At 35.3% G+C, this 16,041-nt stretch overlaps 1 protein-coding gene across 7 annotated transcripts in view; it reads left to right on the top strand.

Annotated features, from left to right (window-relative positions):
• HIVEP1 (HIVEP zinc finger 1) overlaps positions 1 to 16,041 on the top strand; it is a 122,132-nt gene that overhangs the window by 59,893 nt on the left and 46,198 nt on the right. For all 7 annotated transcript variants that reach the window (XM_060189362.1, XM_060189364.1, XM_060189358.1 and 4 more), the window contains one exon: positions 7,176 to 7,229. In XM_060189362.1, the coding sequence (XP_060045345.1) occupies positions 7,176 to 7,229 (54 nt within the window). The remainder of the gene's footprint in view (positions 1 to 7,175; positions 7,230 to 16,041) is intronic.

Genomic DNA, 16,041 nt, shown 5'->3' with positions numbered 1-16,041 from the left:
GATAATCAGTGACCTAGAGCAGTTTTTCATATGTTTGTTAGCCTTTTGGATCTCCTCTGTGGTGAATGTTTTGTTCATTTCCTCTGCCCATTTTTGGATGGGGTCATTTGCTTTTTTGCGGCTAAGTGTGTTTTATATGTTATAGAGTCTTATGATTCTACCATCTTCTTCTGAAGATTGTTGAATTTTATTCTACATCACAAGCTGGAAAGGTAGAAGAATAAGATTGTTCTCTGATCCTTTCTGGTTCATGAGTTTATTTTATTTATTTATTTATTTTTAATTTGCTTTTCCCCCCTTTTATTGCCCTTGTTTTATTGTTATTGTAGTTATTATTATTGTTGTTATTGGATAAGACAGAAATGGAGAGAGGAGGGGAAGACGGGGAGAGAAAGATAGACACCAGCAGACCTGCTTCCCCGCTTGTCCTTATGCACGTCTTTGCACTTCGTGCCACGTGAGCTATTACCTGGTGTGCTGCCTCCCGATCCCCCCAACCCTGCCACCCCCGTTCATGAGTTTTAACCCTTGCATGTTGACTGGCATCTGGCTGTAGGTGAGCTGATGGAAGAACTTACTACTAAAATACTTCCACTGTATTACTGTTGAACAAAGACATATTGTGTATTGGATATAAGCACTGAGAACTTTGCTTCATTGACTATTCTTTCTTTTGCAATTATGAAGATTATCAGTGTTTGCTTAGAATTTCAGTATACACATACACACACACACATATACACTAGAGCCTAGGTATGAACAGTTATTCACACTTTAGATATCTGATTTTAATAATCTTTTCTGCATTTCTTTGAGGGTATAGATTTGTTGATGATGTTTTGAGCTCACAAAGTGAAGTTAGAAATTTGAAGTGTTTAAGTTTTCTTTCCTCCAGTACATAGAAGAGATTCACAGTGCGTGTCATAACTGTGAGCGTACAATTTTTCCTGATGATGGTGAGAGGCGAAGAGGCCCATCCAGCCATAGGTAGCAGCTTACACTGCAGAGTCAGCTTCCCACATTATACCTTGTATGTGTTCGTACCTCATTCTTCCCCCCCATACAGAAATGTCATTCCTGTGATACTTCCTCTATCCTCTCTCACACTATCTCCTCCCACTCTGGTAATCACAGTATTTTTCAGAGTACCTAAGAGTTGTTTTTGTTGTTAATTGTTAGTTTATTTGCTTTGCTTAGTTGTATTCTACATATGGGGTAAGTTATCTGCTAATTGCCTTTTACCTTCTAACTCACTTCTGAGTGTTCCCACTGGTAGGATTTTCCATCTTCATGTGTCTTTAGTGCTGGCACACAGGAGCTAGTAAATGTAATTTGAATTGATTAAGCAATGTACACTAATGTTTTTTACGTTTTAAATAGTAGTTCTAGTGTCTTTTTTTTCTTTTTCATTTATTTGACAAATATTTCTTGAATGCCTACCATGTAGTGGTATACTAAGTAATGAAGACACAGAGATGAATAGCATGAGGATGACAAAGCTCACACACATATACACATATACCATTCCCAGACATTAGATTCTTAGAAGGAACACATATGTAAAATTAAAACCCAATTTATTTATTGGGTAGAGATAGAAATCAAGAGAAAAGGGGGGAGATAGGAAGAGAAAGAGAGAGAGAGAGAGAGACCTATAGCACAGCTTTACTTGTGAAGCTTTCCCCCTGCAGGTGGGGAACGGGGGCTCAAACTTGGGTCTTTGTGCATTGTGACATGTATGTTCAAACCCCCCCCCCCCCAAATTTAAGATGATTTAAGCAGACCAAAAAAAAAAAATAACAATTGCCTTATAAAAGTACCTAGGGGATGGGGAGAAGAATAAAATTCTAGATTCTTAACATGTATCTGTGAATTTGGAATATAAAATCTATAGCCCCAAATTTTAAAGCTAACTTTAGCATATTTGGGGGGTTTATTATTTTATTAATCTAAATAGTAATTTTTGAATCAAAATATCAGTTATTGTTAGTAAGAGAAAATAGAAATACTGTACTGCTGTCTAATAGAAACAGGTTTAAGGATATTTAAGTGGTGTAATTTATTAGTGAACATACTACTTGCAAAAGTTACCTAGCTGACTCAGCATTGAACTCTTTGAATAATTAAAATAACCTGTATACGTGGCTATGGGTACTATGTGACTTTATAAATATATACTTTATTTGTTTCATTTTAGTGGGTGAAGAATGGAGAGTGAGAGAGAGAGAGGTGGGGGGGGAGGGAGAGGGAGAGAGACACCAGAGAATTACTCAGTTTTGGTACAGAGGATTGAGCCTGGGATTTTGGAGCCTCAGGCAAGAAAGTCTTTTTGCATAACCACTGTGGTATTTCCCGCACCTTATGTGACTTTTTAACATAATATCATTGTCATATATTTAGACTTACTGAAATAGCTTCATACTGACGTGTAATGAGAAAATGTAGGAGTTCGGCTTATTCAGTGGTAAAAATAGTACAATCACATATGGTGATTCTTTTTCAATCAGATGGTATCTCTTTCAGTAAATAGAGGAGTCTTTTACAGTTCACTAGGATATACTTCATAACATTTTACTACTAGTGTTTCCATTTTGTTTTAGGGTTATGGGAAGAGGGGAGAGTATGTGGGTATTAGAGCAAGGGTTATAGGTGCCTCCCCAAATAGCAGAAAAGATTGATGAGATGATAGAATTCATTTAGAAATAACTTAAGTCTTGCATAGAGCCAACACAGTAGTAGTTTATTCAGGTGCTTTCACTGTATTGGTAGTTTCCCAAAGGATGAAATCATTTATAACATCAAAGAGGATAAGATGCTAAATTCTTAAGTGACATCTACCATGCTCATTTTCAATTTATATATAGGCTCCCCCTGCCGAATTGATTAGTGATTTTCTGTGTTGTTTGGCATGTTATTGTCAGCATTTATACAACCATTAAGTTAAATAGGTTGTTCCATTGTCATTACTACTCATAATCATGAGATACATAGCTTTGCAGAAGCAGGGTAATATATACTAGACATGGTGGTGGCTCAGAGAAGGGAGTGATGGGTTCTAAATGAGGGTATTACATAACTCCTATACTCTACTAGTTTAGCTATTTCCCTGGATGTTGTTTTTCATAGTTAAGCTACAGCAACAGGGGAAAAAAAAGTATTCTGAATATGTAGTTCTTGGTGAATTTGGGGATGGATGATACAGTTTCTCCACCATCTCTCAACCACCCACCCCACCCTCCTTGGTCAATCAAGACTTACAATGAAGAGAAGTGTTATCCTTGCAAAGTTGTGCTGTGTTTTAAACTGTTCCTTATGTTAGTGAGTTTCAAACTGCAGATGGTTTACAGTCCAGAAGTGGTTTGTGGAATCAGTGAAGCTGAACAAGTGACATTTTCCATTTTTAATAGGACAAGAAAATGCAGTGTTGTTAAATTTGTTCATAGATACATGTGCACATAATATGTATGTATGTGTGTAATGTGATGGAGTGTAAAAATGCATTTCTTGCTTTGGGCCCATTAGAAACATAAATATTGTTTTAAATATCAGTAAACTGTATTATATGATCCAATTAAAAGTATTTAATAAGTGACTGCATTCTGTAATTCAAAAAATACTTCTAAAAAACTCATTTTAATAGGAGAATATCCAAACAGGTTAAATATAAACAATACTTTATAGAAATAGATTGAAGCAAAAGCTTTTAATAATTCATTTATCAAATTGGCTACTGTTCTTATCTGTTAAACCAGAGCTGTAGGTAAAAGCATTTATGTAGGTTTCTATATTTAGCATAGTAGATGTCCTCAGTCTAATGATTTTTTTAAATCTTTATTTATTGGATAGAGACAGTCAGAAATCGAGAGGGGTAGGGGGAGATAGAAAGGGATAGATAAAGAGAGACACCTGCAGTTCTGCTTCACCACTTGGCAGAGCTATCCTCCTGCAGGTGGGGACCAGGGGCTCGAACCTGGCTTTTTGTGCATCGTAACATGTGCACTCAACTAGGTGTGCCACCACCTGGCCCTGAGTCTAATAATTTATACACTGTTACTACCAAGAGAAACGGACAGTTTAATTGAAAAATTTAAAAACAGAGATAAGTGTTTTGTGGTCAAATATAAAGTGAGGTCAAATAGTTTGTTATGTTAAAGTACACAGAGTCACCAAACAGTTAAATAGTAGCTGTACTTTAAATATTCGTTAAATTGAATACAGGTCCATGAAAAATGATGAATGAAATAGTGGGGGTTGTATTGTTAAATGGGAATCTGGGGAATGTTATGCATGTAAAAAAAGAAGTAGAAACACAAAGCAGAAATTGACTGAGTTTGGAGTATGGCACCAAAGTAAGAAAGCAGAAGTACACTAGAGTTTGCAGTGAGTACCTCCCTAGTACTTCCTCTCCACTTTTCCAAGCTTTGGGTCCATGATTGCTCAATTTGTTTGGCTTTGTATGTTAACTCTCTTTTCAGTCACCAGGTTCCAGGTGTCATCAGGATGCCGGCCAGACTTCCCTGGATTGAAGACCCCACCAATATGTCCTGGAGCTCAGCTTCCCCAGAGACCCACCCTACTAGGGAAAGAGAGAGGCAGACTGGGAGTATGGACCGACCAGTCAACGCCCATGTTCAGCTGGGAAGCAATTACAGAAGCCAGACCTTCTACCTTCTGCAACCCACAATGACCCTGGGTCCATGCTCCCAGAGGGATAGAGAATGGGAAAACTATCGGGGAAGGGGGTGGGATATGGAGATTGGGTGGTGGGAATTGTGTGGAGTTGTACCCCTCCTACCCTATGGTTTTGTTAATTAATCCTTTCTTAAATAAAAATAAAATAAAATAAATAAATAAATATTCGTTAAATTATAAGTTTTTGTTGCTTTGAGCTATAGTTGATTCTATTATTAGGTTGTTTTATTATATGACTCTAAAACATGTTTTTTTTTTTAGTACTTATGATTGTATATATACACGCATGTCTTATTTATGGTTTTTAAGTTTGTATGAATTGTTGATGGAAATAAGTATTTTTCCCTTTTTTGTTTAAGAACTATATATTTAAGTTACAGCTGTTTATTTCCATTTCCATTTTGAGCACTGTGCTATATTTAGTGCATTTCTTTTCTTTTTTTTCTTTTTTTAGTACTCTTGTAACTTAGTAAAGATTTCATCCATGCTTTTCGTCTTTTTTTTTTCTCATTGAGGTAAAAATACTATTCATTGCTAGATCCACTTTCTGTATTTAATAAGATACTATTTTTTTAGAACTATTTTCAATTCTGCTCTTCATTTTACTGGGAAGTAACTAAAATTTTAAGAAAACTGTTCTCACCACACCCCACCCTCTACCCCCTGCCTCCAAGGATGTCTATACTCTTCCAAGTCTTATTCTGGATCTGAGGGAGCAAAAAGACTACTGCTTTGGGGAATGCATTTGTCAGGATAAAAATTTAGTTGCTTTTAACAGAGTTGCTAAGATACAGTGTCCAGTACTTTAAATTAGCTTGCTTTCTTTATTCATCTGCTTCTGCTCTGCCTTGTTTGACTAACTGGTTGAATCAATATGGAATTGAAAGCATTTTCATTAATAAATTTTAGATTCTTTAAAGTTTTGAATTTTTAGCAAGTCTGATGGCAGAAGAGATCTGTAGATTATAGTTTGTAGGGCTTCTTTGGTTATCTGTGTCTTAGTTTATCTTTCATGGCCTAAAGTGAAATGTTTAGCAGAGAAAAAGCATTTGGGCAACTGATGGTGTATGCTGTAAGGCATAAATGACCTAAATCCAATATTCTGAAAGTATTGAAACAGAACCACACAGTACTGCCATGAAACACCTGAAGTACTAGTTATTGATAAGTGTTCAAAATGTAACATTTGCAATTGTAATAAACACATAGACTTCTGTATTAAACTTGGAATGGGTTTGTATCATAGCTATCATAGTTATATCCCTACAAATTAGAATAATCATAGCTAAAGTAGAACACATGCTTATTTACACAATCCACTTGTACCCCAAGTCAATAAACTGCAGATTCTGAGCTCTCATTTGCCCCTTTCTCTGTTTACGCCTCAGAGAGAGCTCCCAGTTTTGTTCCTTTTTTTCATGGACTATAAGTGATTCTTCCAAAGCTGTGGTTATATACAACAGTTTTCCATAGTCACTTGGTGAAAACAGTATCTCTTTGGTGCTGCTTTTTTATACCCACTCACTTTATAGATAGCTCCCCAGTTATCTAGAGTTGGCAAGAGTGATGGACAGAAGGCATGCTACTCCTGAGTTTTCTTTCCTTTGCGCCCCTCCCCCCATTCTTTATTTTCATTATGTTTGGACTAGATCTTAGTTCATCTGTGAACTTTGTTTAATTTTTAGTAAGCATTTTTTTTTTTTATAAAATGGAGATATTGACAAGACCATAGGATAAGAGGGGTATAATTCCACACAATTGCCACCACTAGAACTCCCTGTCCCATCCACCCCCCTCTCACTTGAAAGCTCTCCTATTCTTTATCCCTCTGGGAGTATGGACCCAGGGTCATTGTGGGGTGCAGAAGGTGGAAGGTCTGGCTTCTATTATTGCTTCCCCACTGAACATGGGCATTGGCAGATCCATACTCCCAGCCCATCTCGCTCTTTCCTTAGTGGGGCAGGGCTCTGGAGATGCAGGGCTCCAGGACACATTGATGGGGTCGTCTGCCCAGGGAAGTCAGGTTGGCATCATGGTAACATCTGGAACTTGGTGGCTGAAAAAGAGTTAACATATAAAGCAGAATAAATTGTTGACTAATCATGAACCTAAAGGCAAGAATATTGCAGATGGAAATTGGGGGGTGGTCCTTCCATTTTGGAGGCATTTATTATATTTAACAAAATTCCTATTGTACATTTATGTGTCTTCATAAGGCAAGTATTATTGTTAGATATTATATAGCTAAGCACTTTTTAAAACTATTTCAGTATTTAAAAGGTACTAGTTGTTTGCATAATGAAAGTATTTAATAATGGCATTTGGTTCTTGTGATTTAGAAATTAAAATTATATATCATATATTTGTTTCATAAAAATCCATTTAACAAATATTTATTGCTGTCTGTCAGAATGTTTATAAGAAGCATGTTTTACGGTTTTCCTGTTTGTCATGGGCTGATTTATAATGTTTTCTTTTCTCAGATAAAATTGAAGAAGCACAAAAAGAACTTAATGGGGCAGAAGTTTCAAAAAAAGGTAAGTTTAAATCAACTTCTTTATTCTTGCAGAGATTTCTATATAGTATAATCGACAGGTCTTATAATTTTATCCTTATTAATTCCATATACGCATCACAAAGTTAAAAATCCCTGTAGCAAGTGATATCTAAAACTACACTGGCTTTGTTTTGTGTAACACCTTAACTACTTATGTCTGTTTCCCACATATTAAATATCGCTGGGAGGAATGTGTAAGACTGATGCTACTCTTTGGAGAAGGTAGTTTGTGACACTATCCAATAACAATTCAAGTACCAACATAGTGGATATTGATAGCTGTATTCATGGGTGTGTATGTGAATTCAGATGATGCAGTATTTTTTGTAATGTCAGAAGTCTAAAATAAATGAAATAACATGAATACTACTTGTCAACACAGGAGCAGATGAATGAGTTATACTTCATCCTTATTTTGAGATGTTACACAACTTTAAAATATGCTAATTATTTCACATGATGCTGGTAATTTATTACTTAATGTAAAAAAGGATAGTTGTAATGCAGCATGTAAATTATTCCAGTTTTTTTTCCATCAGAAGACAAAAGCATACATACACAAATGTATTTATTTATTATTGCTAATAATGTTATGACCCAACACAATTTCCCTGCTTCTGGTGAACTGTTTCTTCTCTCAGTTTCATATAGGCAGAGACAGAAGGAGAGAGGGAGAAGGAGAGACACCATAGCATCACTTTTTGATTCATGAGTTTTCCCTTAGTGTTTTTCATGATGCTCCTGTGTGGAGTGAGGGGCTAGAACTTGAGTTCTTGCACAATGTAAAGTGTACTAGATGTGTTAACTCCTGGTCTCTTTGTATATTCTTAAGTCCATCTTGCCCCGTGTTTCATTTAAGGTCACTATTGGTTTACTGATTTCTTTGTCTAACGATCTATTACTATAAGTGATGTATGTGATCCCCTTCTAGCATTGTGTTTCTCTCAGTGTACTCCTTTAGATTTGTTAATAATTTCTATTTATACTTTGGGTATAACTTGTTGGGTGCATATATCTTGATGATAATTAAATCTCATTGATTGAGTTATTATTTGGCCACTTTAGTATTGAGCGTTATTCTTCATTACCTTTTCCCCCAGCCCCACCCCAACCCATAAAGTCCTTATTTGTTCTGAGAATAGCAGATTTCTCTTTCCCTGTATTATTGGCTTGTAACACCTTACTTTACTCTGTCATTCTGAGCCTGTGTTAATCTTTCATCTAAGCTGTTAGTTTGTTGCATGTGTAGTACAAGTAGATTATGGTTTAGTTTACTTTATTTAATCCACCTAGCTGCTCTTTGTATTCCACTACTGAGTCAGACTATTTACATTTAGTGATTCTTAAGGAAGTTAAATACTGCCATTTTTGTTGTTGTTGTTGTTGTTGTTGTTTTCTGGTAGATTTTTAAAAAGTTTTTGTTGTTTTTCTTCTACCATTTTATATTTTTGCACATGTGATTTCTTTTCCCATTCATTTATGTTGTTTACCTGCAAGTAGCACTATGTCTTCTTTTATGCAATTCTTTGTTTATAAGGTGGGTGGGGGGGGAGGGGCTTGGCAGTGGAGAAGGCTAAAACTAGCTTGTTCCTGGTATTGTGTAAGAAGGATTGGGATGTGCATAACCAAGGGAGAGTTCTCTGCTGTGTTTTTCCAGGTCCTTAGTGTAATTAATACAGCGTAACTCTCATTTCGTGTGCTCAGCATAATAAAGTCTCAATTTCTCCACTTGTGTAAGTCTCAACCATTTACCTCTGACTGTGGTTGCTCTGACTAAAACAGTTGTCTGTTGTCTGTTGAGGAGACCTGGTCACACTGCCCAGTTGAGCCCAGTTGCTAGTTTTTAGATGATTTCCTTTTCTTCCCCAAAGATGAGTCATTAGGGCTGGAGGTCATTCTTCTGTCCCAGCCAGGTGTTCTCAGCCAGCAAAGATAACTTTCAAGCATTGAGTTGCTCAGCCTGAAACATTTGCTTGTTCTGTTCCCACCACTGACACTTGCTCAGCTCTCATCCCCCATCAGAAGGATGCTTATTTTTCAGGCAAATTCTCTTGTGTATTGGTGAGATTTTTCTTCAGTTTATTGTTCTTTACATAGTTGTTTTTAGAAAGTGCAGCTTGCTTAAAACTGTCTACTGTGGCTCTGTCTTTGAAAATTGACATAATGGAGTTTAGTAAGCATATTTAGTGTGTATTTTAAATATAAGTAATTATAAATTTTACTCAGTGTTAAATGCTCTAATTTATCATGTTTTCCTTGTAAAATTGTTAGTTTATTACTTTATCTAATAAATTTTTATTATGTACATGCCATTCTTTATGCTCTAGGAAGTAGGAAAGAGTCTAAATCTTGAGATTTCACAAGCTTTTACTCAGTTCTTGTCCAAATTATTTTAAAATTAGTGGGATCCAAATTCATGAGACTTTATGTAGACTTGCACCAGTTTCTAAAGAAATTCCCTTTGAGGGAAAAAGCAACAGATTTTGCAGAAAAGAAAATCATCTTCATCTTTTAGTATATGACTTGATATTCATAGTTAAATGTTCCTGTCTTATGAAGTGTTCCCTTAATAAAACAGAAGATACTAATAGCTTGAATTTTTTAAAAGTAAGCATTGTTTATTTTCTTTGTGCTACATATATGAATTAAAGATATCATACAGTTTTTTCAAATATTTTGAGACTTTAAATGATCAAAGCCCTAAATATTATTGCCTTTCAGATAGACTGTATGAGCTATATAGATAATTTACTTATGAAAAATAGAATTTTTAGTATGTTAATGCTAAATACATTTTTTAGAGAGTTCTATTTTTTTACATCTTTATTTATTTATTGGATAGAGACTGTCAGAAATTGGGAGGTAGAAAGGGAGAGAGACAGAGAGAGACCTGCAGACCTGCTTTACCACTTGTGAAACTTTCCCCCTGCAGGTGGGAATCAGGGGCTGGAACCCGGGTACTTGTACACTGTAACGTGTACTCAACCAGGTGTGCCACCACTCAGCCCCTAAATACATTTTATATATTTATTAAATACATCTTTAGATGTCATACTCGTGGTGTTGAGATGCTAAAACCTAAGTTTCTTGCAAAAATAGGTGAGGCTGAATTCTTCCATATTTCCTGACAGTGTCGCTGATTACTGTCCATTGAATATGCATTTATTAGAAGCTTAAATAGCTTATAAGACTGTGATTTTATAGGATTTATAAAATGATGGGTTCTTCTGCACTTTTTATAGCTTAGTCCACTGATTTTAAATGCTGCTGATCATAAGATGCACAAAGATTTCATGCTCCATTTAGAAAGAGAAAAAGTCACTACCACTTATATCATGACAGGGTGCTCTTATAATTGATTAGAAGATGCATCCTGATTTCAGAGAGATTAAAATGTTCAAATCACATTTGTCCAAGATTCTATAAAGAGTATATTTATGTCTACTGCATCATTTGGTGACAAGAGAGATGAAATAGTTCAGATAATGATAGATTTGAGCTGCTGTGAGGATAGCATTTCTGCAGATAGTGAAAAGGAAAAAAAATCTTACCCAAATATTCGCTTAAGTTATGGAAGGATAATAAAGAAACAGTCAAGTCTATACTACATTCACATTGAAACACTAAATTGATTTCGTATGCCTCAGTCTTTTCTGAATGCTCTAGAATGATTCTTAATAGTATAATATGTATTTGTGTTGTTTATTTAAGTTTTCCCTCATCTTTGCTCTACTCTAGTTCTGTGTATAGGACAAAAAAGAAAAGATAGAGGCCAAGATTAGGTATTTATTACCTATATAAAGACTTGTCTTTATTCTCATGTTTCCTCATATCATAGAACTAAGCATATTGTATGAAATTGAAGAATATAATTCTAGGAAAGAAATAATAGAAGATAAAAGCACAGGGAGGCAGAATAAATTGTAGACAAGCTGCTGGTAAGCAACTGGGGGTAATTATAGAAAATAAGCTTATTGGGAATTGGGCGGTAGTGTAGTGGGTTAAGCGCAGGTGGTGTAAAGCACAAGGACTAGTGTAAGGATTCCAGTTCGAGTCCTGGCTCCCTACCTGCAGGGGAGTCGGTTCACAAGCAGTGAAGCAGGTCTGCAGGTTTCTATCTTTCTCTCCCCATCTCTGTCTTCCCCTCCTCTATTTCTCTCTGTCCTATCCAACAATGATGACATCAGTAACAACAATAGTAACTACAACAATAAAACAAAGCTTAATGTTTTACCATTCGAAGTATATTTTGCTAGGCTATGCTATAGATAAAAAGACTCAGAGTTTGAAGGATATTTTTGAAACTTGTTGTGATCATAAAGCCTAAATATGAAATTAACTTTGATGCAAGAAAAAATTTAGGAAACACAAATGAGATCCTGTAGATGACTGAGGAAAAGCAGGAAGGGGCCTAAAGTACATTTAAGTAAGATGAAATATATGTAATAATGCTTATCTGTAGTTTGATGTAGTTAATGGAGAAGTAGAGTTGATCAAACTGTGTTAACAGCTTGTATTAGATGTATAGCACAATACTACAGGAACAGAAATTCTGGAGAGCTACTGCCTAGCCTAAAGTTAGCACATAGTATCTGTTTATTCCCATTAGTTAACTGGAAGAGTGAAGAGAAGCCTCCAATAACCTATGAAGCCTCATCTTAATATGCCCCTCTCCCACTCTTGTTCCAGATAGCTAGAATTCTTCATGAATTTCTTAGGAAAATCAGAAAGGTTTTTGGAATATTTCTCATGAATACATTGCAAATGTCATTAGCCCTCATGACAGTAATATGCTTTTTAGTTTGTGAACTTATTCCAATCAGAGGTTTAATCAGCCTCCTAAATTGGGATATTTGGTTTTATTATCAGTGTCAACTTTATTAACGGTTTTCACTCAGATTTTTATATTTTCCTTCTCCAGTTCAATCTAATTTTGTTTAGACAGATGAACAAGTGTAGAATAGGAGATGTAGCTATTTCAGATGCTTCATTTTGTCACTTTTCTATAACCTGTTTTTCTAACCTGACTTACACTTGAGAGGTCTAGAGAGAAGGCCTGTCTCGAATTGCAATAATGTTCTTAATACTCTCTCTATTTGGTGCTTTTACAGTCCCACAAAAGTGCTTATGGAACTTGTAAATAAGAAGGTTAACGTAACAAGTGCTGTAACTTAGCAGACTTTCAAAAGATGTGCCAAGTGAAAAAAAAAATTATTTATTTATCTATAAATTTATTATCTATGAGAAAGATAGGAGGAGAGAAAGAACCAGACTTCACTCTGGTACATATGCTGCTGGGGATCGAACAAAGGACCTCATGGTTGAAAATCCAGTGCTTTATCCACTGCACCACCTCCCGGACCACACAAGTGATAATTTTAATACTGTATTGTAGGGGTATAACGTTTATAAATATTATATGTATGATAATAATGGTCTACTAGAATTATGTTAGTATAAATCTTACGTACATTCTGATCAGTTAAAAATGTAGAAAACTGCAAAGAGATAAACTAAAAATATATAGTGGAAAATACTATAGAAAGGTGTAATGTTGTATTAGAAAGCAATCATTTAATGTTGAAATAATGCAGTATGGAAGAATTACAAGAACAAAAGAGATTTGGCATATAGAGAACATAAAGTGGGGGGGCAGAGTGATGATGCACCCAGTTAAGCTAAGCGCACATAATACCATGTGCAAGGACCCGGATTCAAGCTCCCACTTCCCACCTGCAGGGGGGACATTATACAAGCAGTGAAGCAGGTCTCCAGGTGTCTTACCTTTTTCTCTCTCTTCCTACTTCCCCTTTCCTCTTAATTTTTCTTTGTCCTGTCCAATAAAATAGAAAGTAAAAATGGACCAGGATCAGTGCATTCGTAGTGCTAGCACCAGTCCCAGAAATAACCCTGGTGATAAAAATAAATGAATAAATATCGTAAAGGAAAATGACAGACATAAATTCACCTTAGTCAACAATAAGTTTTTTGAAGATTTTATTTATTTATTAGTGAGAAAGCTAGGGAGAGAGAGAAGGAATCAGACATCACTCTGGTACATGTGCTGCCGGAGGTTGAACTTGGGATCTCATGCTTGCGAGTCCAATGCTTTATCCACTCTACCACCTCCTGGACCATAGTCAATAATAAAATTAAGTATGTTTAGATTAAGTAACTCAATCAGAAGGTAGAGATTGCCAGACTGGACAAAAAAGTACATAGTATAAACATAAGCTTCCTACTCTGAGACATATTTTATATTCAAGATTCAACTAAACAAAAAGATGGGAAAAACATATGCACCCCTATGTTCATAGCTGCATTATTCACAATAGCCAAAGAATGGAAGCAGCCTAAATGCCCATCAACAAATGACTGGCTAAAGAAGTTTATGAGACATACATTCCATGGAATACTACTATGCATTTAAAAAAGAAAAAAGATATGTTTCCTTTGGGACAAAATGGATGGAGCGGAAGGTGATTATGCTTAGAAAAATAAGTAAACCGATGAAAGACAACTGCTTTCACCAAATGCTTTCATTCAGATGTGGAATCTAGAGATCTGATTTGCATGAACTTGTCAAAAAAAAAAAAAACAGAAGCAAGCAAACACTTGTGAGAACTATGGTGGTTATCTTTGGGGAGGTTGGAGGGTGGGGTTATAAAACTTTGGTGGGACCATGTGGTGTAGAACTAATTATATATTACAATCTTTAATCTTGGAACAAACTATTAATAACAAAAATTAACTTTTTAAAAAGAAGCAAAGGAATTCCAACTCTAAATGAAGTGATCTGTGTTATCAATAGAATAGAGCCAGTAACACAAACAGCAGTAAAAGAAGATAGCAAATATATAGGAAAGGAAGGGAAAAATGGACAGAGCGATATGATTAATGTTGGTGAGCATTAAATTATCCAAGACCTAGATATTAGACCAGAAACTTTAAAATTCCAGTCTTTGCCATGCCTTGGATAGAACCTGAAGAAAAACAGTGGGATGAGTCAGAAAGAGAGGGTTGAATAGTAGATGACCTCACATGTGTGTGGCACTCAAGAAAGGGTAGGCATAGGGTGGATCTTAGTCTAGTGGTGTATTGCACCAAAGCAAAGGACTCTAGGGAAAGATGGAAAGAAGGGAGCTGGAAGAAGTCTTGGGGCCCTAGGTTGGGGTGAAAGTGTTTTGCAGACACCCATCATGAGGAACCAGAAAATTGTGCTTATGTGTGGAGTTGTGCTTTAAACCATTAAAACATGTACATGCACATGCACACGTGCACATGCGTGCACACACAGCAAAAATAATGGCAAGGAGGAAAAGAACATTATTTGCTGATATTATAATTGCTTTATGAGAACATAAGAGAAATAATAAAAAGAATCTACTGTACTTAACAAGACTTCAGCAATGTAGCTAAAACTACTGAAAACATAAAAATTAGTCTTGTAGCTTAACCAACAGTAATTAGTTAGGAAATGGAAAAATTCTATCTATAACCACAAATGGGCTAGAAATGAATCTAATAAAAAACATTGAAAATATACAGAAATTAGAAAGCTCCTCATATGATGAAAAACTAGAAATGAAGAACTATGGCATGCTCCTGAAAGTTAGTATTTTGAAGATATTGATTTAATTCTCAAATTTCTAAATTTTGTACAATTTCAAACAATAGAAACTTTTTTGGTGATGTGACTAATCTTCATTTGAAGGAACATTCTAAATTAAACTAATTCTTAAATAGAATTACATAAAAATACATATGCAAACATTAAGCATAATAAAGCTAAAGTAGCTATACCTATAACAGCAAAGATTTTAAAATGAAAAAGAATGTCACTAGACATGAGATCTGTGCATTTTTTTTTTTTAAAGATAATGATGCAGAGTAATGCTCATTTATCTGGAGTGCCAGAAATTGAATCTGGAAACAGTCACACATATGAGCATGTTCTCAGTGCACTGAGTTAATTCTTTGGTGGGTCAAATTATCTTTCATATAGGGAAGTTTTGCATATTCATTTGTCTTTGAACTTTGAAATCTGTGTATGCTAGATTTTTGTCAAAATTCTTATGCAGATAAATATTTTCCGTTACTGTTAAATAAGCAATTGTTAGTTTCCTAACTTGCTAGTTAAATTAGTTTAGAGTTGAATATTTCATTATTTGTTCATTTCTGTGAGATTGTCAACATTCCTCTCTGCCTTCTACTCTGATCCTGTAGTGACTTAAATTTCTTGTTACTCCCATAGAGATGTTCATAATATTTACATGTGATTCTTGGTGTCTCTCTATCTTCAGTTGTAATTTCATCTTCCTCTTTCCTGATTTTTTTTTTTTAAATCATAGCTTTCTCTCTTTTTCTTGTTGTAAGTCTAGCCAGTAGTTTATTTATTTTACTTACCCTTTCAAAGAAACAAGTCATTGTTTCATTAGTCTTTTGGATCATCTCTCTGGATTATATTTCATTAATTTCTGCTGATTTTAACTGTTTCCTACTACTGACTTTTGGGTCGCTTTGTTGCTCTTTTTTAGTTGGCTCAGTTTGATGTTAGGTGGCTTACTTGAGATCTTTTCTCTTTGTTACTATGGGCCTGTGTGGTTATAAACTTCCCTATTATGCTGCATCCCACAGGACCTAGTAGTTGGTCTCTTCATTGTCCTCCAAGTCATTTTCAGTTTGTTTTGATTTCCTCAGTGATGCAAGTATTATTCAATCTCCATATTTTGGGTTTATTTCTGTTTCTTTATGTAGTTGATTTCTAACCTCACTGCCTCATGGTCGGAAAA

This window comes from Erinaceus europaeus, chromosome 4 (genome assembly GCF_950295315.1).
Source record: "Erinaceus europaeus chromosome 4, mEriEur2.1, whole genome shotgun sequence".
Taxonomy (NCBI): domain Eukaryota; kingdom Metazoa; phylum Chordata; class Mammalia; order Eulipotyphla; family Erinaceidae; genus Erinaceus; species Erinaceus europaeus.
The sequence above is the reverse complement of the archived record's forward strand: the minus strand, read 5'-3'. Positions and strand labels throughout refer to the sequence as shown.